A 9,207-nucleotide genomic window follows, 5' to 3' on the forward strand; every position below is an offset into this window, starting at 1 on the left:
AGCATGCATAAGCCAGCAGGGCATTATCTCCCGAGGGGTCCCAGACTGCGAGAGGGCACAGACCGGGCTGAGGGACCCCCCTACCCCCCGAGTGCACAAATTTTTTTGCACCGGGCCTCTATTATATAAAATAAAAGCTGTGATGATCAGGTTACTTCTTTGAGTTTAGTTAGGCCCTAAGTTTTCTGGGAGCGAATGAAAAGTAAGAACTGATCAGTTAAAAAATTCAGAGTCTGCCCTAACTGGTTTGGCTCAGTGGATAGAGCATCGGCCCCTAGACTGAAGAGTCCCAGGTTCGATTCCGGTCAAGGGCATGTACCTTGGTTGCGGGCACATCCCCAGTTGGGGGTGTGCAGGAGGCAGCTGATCAATGTTTCTCATCGATGTTTCTAACTATCCCTCTCCCTTCCTCTCTGTAAAAATCAATAAAATATGTTTTTAAAAATTCAGAGTCTATAAGATGATAAAAACAAGCTTCTCGGGTAGTCACATTTATCCTTGATAGGGACATTCCTTCCCTGGGTCCTCCTTGAAGGCAACTGTTTAATCACAGCATCCTGTGTACCTTATTTATAGTCTGCACAGTGACAAGCTCTATAGAGGACTGTTTCTACAATGTCCCTTACTACAGGTTGAGGGCATGACTAAAGTGCAGTTTGGGAAGGAGGGCAGTAAATGCAGGGTGAGGACAGGCCTCTTTAGAGGACAATCTGACTTAATTCAGGGTGGAATTTATAATGGGTTTATTTGGGTAACATTTTAATAATTGATTTTTAAAGGGGTATGAACAGTGGGGACCTCAAATTTACAAGTAACCAACAGTACCTGAGAGTAAGCAAATAGAAAGGTCTACATTGCAGGAAACAGAGAACTTTTCTTTCCCAGAGATGCATTCTGGAAAGAAGAGTGGGAGATGAGCTGCTTTGGCGGCTTGTGTCAGAGGATGTGTTGGGAGAAACATTTAAATTGTATTCATGGGAGAACCAAGATGGCTGCATAAGGTACAGACCTGTGCGTGCTGCCTCCCACAACAACATTGAAACTACCATCTATAAGACAAACAGCTATCATTCAGAACCATGGGAAAGCTGGCCCAGTGGAAGCTTTACAACTGGAAGGAAAGAAGGAAGAGCATTGAGACTGAGTAGGATGTACAGAGGCGCCAAGAACAGAGGTACAGAGTCTCGTGCCAGGTGGACTGCAACTGCACGCGCGGTTTTTTTCAATCGGAAGGGGTTACAAACTCTCGAATCCACTGAGTTTGTTTGGGGCGGGATTCTGAGGTCCCAGACCTCTACGGGGAGAGGCGGGACTGCCTTGCAGCGGGTGGGAGAGCGAGGGAGGCTTTCTCGTGGAGCTGCTTGCCGGCACTCGGGGACGTGGAGACGTGGAGTCGTGGAGTCGTGGAGTCGCCATTGCTCTTTGCTCCGCCCTGGTGATTCCTGGAGACCCCGCCCTACTCAATTTACATCCCCGCCCAAGCTGTGCCAGTGGCACAAAAGGAACCACCTGCGCTTTTGCAGCCTAACCCAACAAACTGTAGATTTCAACTCCTCGCATAAATAAGGGACACATTCAAGCAGAATCAGGTTCGGAGGAAGCCGGAGCCGGACACAGCTAGGCCGGCGATGGGAACCGCTGTACCAGCAAACGCTCAAGCAGGTCTACCAGATCCAGCCTCACATGGGACGCTCAGCGACGGCAGACAAGCAGTCTGTGCACTTAGTAGAAAACGAAACCAAGCAAGCATACCAGATATTCAGCCACCAAGAACGCCTGGAGATTTTGTCCAGCAAGGAGCCACCCAATAAAAGACAGAATGCCAAACTTCTTGTTGACCAGTTCAGGAATGATGTCTAGCACCTGCAGACTGCTCTCAGAAACTTCCAGCATCGATGATACGCAAGGGAGTAGCAGGAGAGACAGTGAGAGGAGCTTCTGACTCGTGTCGGGGGTGGGGGAAGGAGACATATGTAATCTCTTTGTAATACTTTAAGAAATAAAACAAAATTAAAAAATAAATTGTATTCATGGTATGAGCTCTCACCTTCATTAATGGAAGTTAGGACTCTTTGTAAATGATGTGAAATTTGAAAGAGAGTGTGGATAGGACAAGTGCCTGAAAACTGTCCACTCTTGTACAAATGACAGCAAAGCACTTCTACAAATACTTTTTTTAAAATAGATTTTTCTGCTTTCAGAGAGGAAGGGAGAGGGAGAGAGAGAGAGAGAAACATCAATGGTGAGAGAATCATTGATCGGCTGTCTCCTGCATGCCCCCCACTGGGGATCTAGCGCACAACCTGGGCATATGCCCTTGACTGGAATCGAACCCAGGACCCTTTAGTCCTCAGGCCAATGCTCTATCCAGTGAGCCTAGACTAGGGCTCTACAAATACTTTTGGTGGGATTCTCTTTGAGGAGGTTTGGTGAGTGTACGTGAAAAAATATTCCAAGTATTTATACCTAAGAAAGGTGGGTAAGCCCTACCTGGTTTGGCTCAGTGGATAGAGCATCCACCTGTGGATTTGAGGGTCCTGGGTTCGATTCCAGTCAAGGACACATGCCTAGGTTGTGGGCATGATCCCCAGTTGGTGGCATGCAGGAGGGAGCCAATCAATGATTCTCTCATCATTGATATTTCTATCTCTCCGTCTCCCTTCCTCTCTGAAATAAATAAAAATATATTAAATCAAAAAAGGTGGGAAAGCTCCTGAAATAGGTACTTTAAAACATCACTATATTGTTTTATTTTTGAAATTGTACAGTAGCAGAAAAAATTGTTTTAAATATTAATTGCTACTCTGTGAAACTAACCTGAAAAGAGTAGTGCTCTTTATTCTGGCAAGATGAGAAAGAAAGTGGTAATGAAAGACTATTAAAAACAACACAGGCCAAACATGGCATATTTGTTCTTTGGAACTAACCTTAAGCTACATGGAAGTGAGTTAGAGTTTGAAAAAATGCAAGTAGTAGGTTGTAAACTTTGGGAAATATACAATCCCAGAATCATCAAAGAACAGCTTCCTATCAAACAATTTAAGTATTAGTTCTTGTTTTTTTGTCATGTGATCCTTAGTTTTAATATTGTAGTAAAAGGTTGCATTTTATCTTTTCTCCTTACAGCGGCTATGTGACTATGTTTGTGACCTCCTCTTGGAAGAGTCAAATGTTCAGCCAGTATCAACACCAGTAACAGTGTGTGGAGACATACACGGACAGGTAAAATTTCATAAGCAGATTTTTAGCTTTGTACTGTCCATAGTACATGTGTATTTCCATTTATGCTGCAAAAAACACATAAAAACAAATAAAAAACAACTGCTGGTAGTTGGCTAGATTACTTCAGACTGTATGACTGTTAACTCTTACTGTGAATAAAAGCAGTGGTCAAATTATTCATGGAGTTTGTTGAAATTATGCTTGGAAAGTAAATAGAATGTAGCACTATTGTTCAGTGGAAAGGGGGCGATATAAAACACAAATGTGGACTGCTCATAGTTATTATGATTAATTGGAGATGCTTTCCTTGGTGGGAATGAGAATAGCAAAGGTTCCGAAAGAAAATTGTTGGCGTTTGATTTCATAGCAAATCACTGCTAAAATTTATTTTTTCATCTTCTGGGTTTTTGTTTGTGTTTGAGAGTTTCAAGGCAAGAAGGGCACATGTCATCTTTAGATTCTTAATGTCAGTGTTTAGCCTAGTTGGAAACCTGTGTGTTTATAAAGTTTTTTTTTAAAATAGGGAAATGAAAGATGAACTGAAAACTCATATCTTGCTGTATGCATATAATGGAATTTGAGCTACATGACAGATATACATGTGAACAATATAGTATTTATGAATGCTAGCAGGACTTACTGTCTTCTGACAATTTTGCCTTACATATGACTACTTAAAGGAGCAGAAATGTGGGTAAATAGATTGTGGTTAAGGGCCGGCTGCTCAATGAGTAAAATCCTACTTTGACTACCTATAGGGTTCTTTTTGGCTTTTCAGTCAGTTCTCTGAAGGTTGAGATTATAATAAATCTCACATCTGCATGTTCTCAGCTTCTAAATAGATACCCCATTATATCACATGTGATCTATTAGTAGATTTTAGGAGTGAATTTCTTAAAATTTCCATGTAACGTCTTTCCAAAACTATAATAAACATTTCTATTTTACATAACATAAAGGATATGAATATAAGCAGTTTCTTAATACATTCATAAGAGCTGGAATAAACCAAGCAACGTTTTCCTCTGCTTATAACATTAAAGTTGGCCTAGCCGGTTTGGCTCAGTGCATAGAGCATTGGCCCACTAACTGAAGGGTCCCGGGTTCGATTCTGGTCAAGGGCACATACCTGGCCCAGTCTGGAGCGTGTGCAGGAGGCAACCAATCAATGTGTCTCTTTCACATTGATGTTTCTCTTTCTGTCTTTCCCCCTCCCTTCCACTCTCTCTAAAAATCAATGGAAAAATATCCTCGGATGAGGATTAACAAAAAAATAAATAATAAATAAAAATAAAAGAAACTGTACTGATCTGATTTGCTTAAAAAAAAAAAGTTGAGGGGTTGCCCAGCTGATGTTGCTCAGTGGTTGACCTAGGAATCAGGAGGTCACAGTTTGATTCTTGGTCAGGACATATGCCCAGGTTGCGGGCTTGATCCCCAGTGTGGGGCATGCAGGAGGCAGTGGATAAATGATTTTCTCTCATCATTGATATTTCTATCTCTTCCTCTCTGAAATCAATAATATATAAAAAAATTAAATTGAGGGGTTATCAAGAACTTTTCAATGTGTGAATTACAGTCATGATCAAATGTCAGGAACTTAGAGACAACTTCAGATTACGAAAATTAATTGAAATCATAAAATTGTACTTCTGTATTACTTCAGTCAAATGTATAGTATTTGCTAACATTTATCTTGTGTTTTGAGATTAACAAAGTGCTTTTTCGCATAGTCCATGTAAAATTTTCTTAAGAGTTCTTTACGATTGGATCATTTTATAGAGAAGGAAACTGAGACTAAAAGATTGAAGAATTAGCCCAAACTCTCACAGCAATTAAGGGACAGAGCAGAGATTTGAACTCATTTGGATGCTCAGTAGTCCCATGTTAATTTAAGACTACCACCAAACTGTGAACATTATTTCATTTGTACTTGACCCTTTAAAACAATTGCTAATCAAAAACATGGGACTTGGAGAGCTTGTAACAGTCTGTTGATTGAGTAAACTAAATGTAAGATATGTCCTTTGGGACTAGTATAAGTTGTCTTTCCCTTGGGCCAGTTCTGGAATTGCAGGATTGGGTTATAAGTATAAACAAACATGCTGGCAAGCATATTCAGCTGTCCCTCGACATCCTCAGGAGATTGGCTCCAGGACCTCCCACAAATACCAGAATCCTGGATGCTCAAGTCCCTTATACAAAAATGGCATAGTATTTGCATATAACTTACACACATCCCCACATATACTTTAAACCTAGATTACTTATAATACCTAAAACAGTGCAAATGCTATGTAAATAGTTGTTTAAGGAATCATGACAAGAAAAAAATTCTGCACATGTTCAGGCCTACAATTATTATAGGCCTAATACATGGTACATGTCAACAGAAACATAACGTTCCCTGTTCCCAAATATTTTTGATATGCTGCTGGTTGAATGGGGATGAGTCTGCAATAAGAGTCTGGGAATCTGCAGATACGAATGGCAACTGTACTCCTGAGAAGCATTGAAGCAGTGTAATCTAGTGAGTAGATGGTGGACTTCAGTGTCAGAGAGTTGGTTTTAAATCCTGACTGGGCTATGTACAGCCTGTTTAAAAAGCCACTTCAGCCCTAGCCCCTAACCCGTTTGTCTCAGTGAATAGAGTGTCGACCTGTGGACTGAAGGGTCCCAGGTTCAGTTCCAGTCAAAGGCACATGCCCTGGTTGCGGGCTCGATCCCCAGTAGGGGGTATGCAGGAGGCAGCTGATCAATGATTTTTCTGTCATCATTGATGTTTCTATTTCTCCCCCGGGACCTTGCAGTCCGCCTGCCTCCGAAGTCCCCCAGTCCCCTCAGTCCCCTAGCCACCCAGGGCCGCCAAGGCTCAGGTAACCAGAGCCGGCCGAGGTTTACGCTGCTGGCAGTGGCAACAGAGGTGTGATGGGGGCGTTGCCTTCCCCTGATTGCCAGGTCGGCTCCCACCCCTGAGGGCCCCCGGACTGTGAGAGGGGGCAGGCCGGGTTGAGGGACACCCCCTCCAGTGCATGAATTTTCATGCACCGGGCCTCTAGTGTGTGTGTGTGTATCACTTCATCTAGCTTATAAGTTCTTTTTTTTAAAATATATTTTTATTGATTTCAGAAAGGAAGGGGGAGAGAGAATGAATCATCAATGATGAGGGAGAATCATTGATTGGCTGCCTCCTCAAGGTTAAAATTAGCTGCTTAAGACTTATGAAACAGTTACAAGGGGGGAATGCTTTATTTCAGTAGTTAATATTTAAATGTCAGTTTTGTTCACTGTTACTAAGATTCCTGTACAGTTTTAACCATTAGAAATTTAATACTTATTAGTGATTTATTTTCAAGTTTAAAAAATAAATGTGTTGGAAAATATTAGTTGTGGTAGGTATAGTTTATTATAGAAAAACTGGTTTTCTTTAAGAATTAGATTAGGGGATCTAGTAGACTAGAGTTATCAAATGTGTAGTTTGCCATTTACCAATTTTTAGTCAAATAGAATTAGGTGAAATATGCAGTTACTTTTTACTAATTATCGAGAAGACATTCTACATTTACGGGGGCTGAGGGTCCACATCAACAGTATACTGTAGGAAGGTAGGTTGACCTGTACTGTATCGTGTAAGTTTATTCTCTGAAAGAAATTTTACCCACTTCTTTCCTTATCTTTATCTCATTGAAATAGATGTTGAATATGTGATGGGATGGTTAGGTGAGCTTATTGACAAGTTATGTAACTGGTAAATGATTTCAGATTCTCAAGTAATAGTTGAAGAGATAGATGTATGAAAGAAATTTAAGAGGGAGGCCTATAACATTAATGATCTAGGAATGACTTTAATGATAACTGAGATTTATTTTAATGCTTTCCTTTTTTTAAGGCTTGGGAGCTGTGTGCTTGGCAACTTCGCTTATACTTTTTTCTTTTTATTGTTAGTATTTGAAGTTCTCATAATTAACTGCTTCTTTACACATTTTGCTCTCAGTTTTATTATTTTACTCCTTCATAGGAATTTGTAATCAACATATATTGCCTTTCTTTTATAGTTTTATGACCTTTGTGAACTATTCAGAACTGGAGGTCAGGTTCCTGACACAAACTACATATTTATGGTATGTAAAAACCAGTGACATCAGTACTTATTTAGAAAGGAAAAAGATCTGTCTTATTACATGTAAATTACATGATAATTTTATTACATGTGATAATGACTATTTAAATATCTAAAAAGGTGATTCTATACCTTTCTACATTTTTCTGTGTCCTTTAGTTGAGAATAATCGCTTTAGTAAACTGCTGAATACATAAGAATGGGTTGTAGCCCTCAGTAATGGTTGGGAAGAAAAATATCCTAGAACCATTGGTTTAAGGCATAAATCTTTAATTTATTGTTATTTTATCAAACTTTTTTGAGTATTCATATTTATGTTATTAATCTATGGATTGATGAATATGCACACAGACACATTTGCTATGAAGATGCATATTTGCTTACTTTCAGAATGTAATGTTACTGTTTTACTTTTTCTGTGTCTTTCTTCTATAAGTTTCTGAGGCACTTTCCTATTATTCCTTTAGCTGTTTTCTTGTTGTTCTAAAATTGGCCCAAGTAAAACATTAATGGGAAGTGTAAATAGCATGTCATCACATTCCATTCTTTTTTTTTTAAATATATTTTATTGATTATTCACAGAGAGGAAGGGAGAGAGATAGAGAGTTAGAAACATCGATGAGAGAGGTACATCGATCAGCTGCCTCCTGCACATCTCCTACTGGGGGTGTGCCCGCAACCCAGGTACATGCCCTCGACCGGAATTGAACCTGGGACCTTTCAGTCCGCAGGCTGACGCTCTATCCACTGAGCCAAACCGGTCTCGGCCATCACATTCCATTCTTAAATACAAAGCTGAACATGGAACACTGTTACTAGGATAATCATGGTGTTTGCTTTTACAAAAAACAACAAAACTATTCAAGTTGGTAGCTCTTCTGATTCAGTTAAGATATTTTTGAAATTTATTTAAAATTTTTGATTTACACATTATCTTTTTAAAACATGTTACTGTGGGTAATAGAGAATTGAAAAAATGGTGGTTTTGCAGGAAAAAATCATTGAAGAATTGTACTGCAGGTATGTGTAGGCCTCCTGAATTGTGGACTAACACAAACACTAGTAAAAACAGCCTATTTACTTCCATTGGAAGTTTTTGTTAAAACTCAATTTCCAAATATTTCAGTATGTATCTCTTCATTTTTGTTATTTTGGGCTGTGTCTCTGATTTTTGTGCACTTTGGTATAATTTTTAAAATATATTGTTGCCATTGTATTGTTTGTAACTGTAATCCTTTACTTTACAGGGTGATTTTGTAGACAGAGGTTACTATAGTTTGGAGACCTTCACTTACCTTCTTGCACTAAAGGCTAAATGGCCTGATCGTATTACACTTTTGCGAGGAAATCATGAGAGTAGACAGATAACACAAGTTTATGGATTTTATGGTAAGACCTTCTGTTTCTCTGATTCTGAACATTATTTTACATTCCTCTTTGGGGAGACAACACAGAAGTCATACATGTGCTTTATAGTAAATTTAGAAAATACAGATACTCTTTTTCTACTTTCTTGCCCTTTAACTTTCTCTCTTCCCCCAATGAATGAGAAATGTTACCATGGAGAGAGAACCGTTCTTAAATTTTTGGTATGCATCTTTCTAGATCAGTGCCTCAAAGCACTGTTCTTAGTTTACCTTACTGGAATCATCTGGGGTGCTTATTAGAAATGCAGATCGCTGGGCCCCCATGTAGAACTTTTGGGATGGGACCCTTGAAGTTGTCAAAGCTGAATGTTCTGCATATTCAAGTTTGAGAATTTATTTTATATATATATATACACACACACACACACACACACACACATGTGTGTACATATTTGTGTGTGCATACACACCACACTAAAAATGGGATCACACTTGCTT

General features: G+C 39.5%; 1 protein-coding gene across 1 annotated transcript in view; it reads left to right on the plus strand.

Moving 5' to 3' along the window:
- Nucleotides 1-9,207, plus strand: part of PPP6C (protein phosphatase 6, catalytic subunit) — a 23,620-nt gene that overhangs the window by 9,537 nt on the left and 4,876 nt on the right. The window contains exons 2-4 of the mRNA XM_006768569.2: nt 3,127-3,222; nt 7,278-7,343; nt 8,590-8,731. Coding sequence (XP_006768632.1) covers nt 3,127-3,222; nt 7,278-7,343; nt 8,590-8,731 — 304 coding nt within the window. The remainder of the gene's footprint in view (nt 1-3,126; nt 3,223-7,277; nt 7,344-8,589; nt 8,732-9,207) is intronic.

The sequence above is a fragment of the Myotis davidii genome, unplaced genomic scaffold (assembly GCF_000327345.1).
Source record: "Myotis davidii unplaced genomic scaffold, ASM32734v1 scaffold142, whole genome shotgun sequence".
Classification (NCBI taxonomy): domain Eukaryota; kingdom Metazoa; phylum Chordata; class Mammalia; order Chiroptera; family Vespertilionidae; genus Myotis; species Myotis davidii.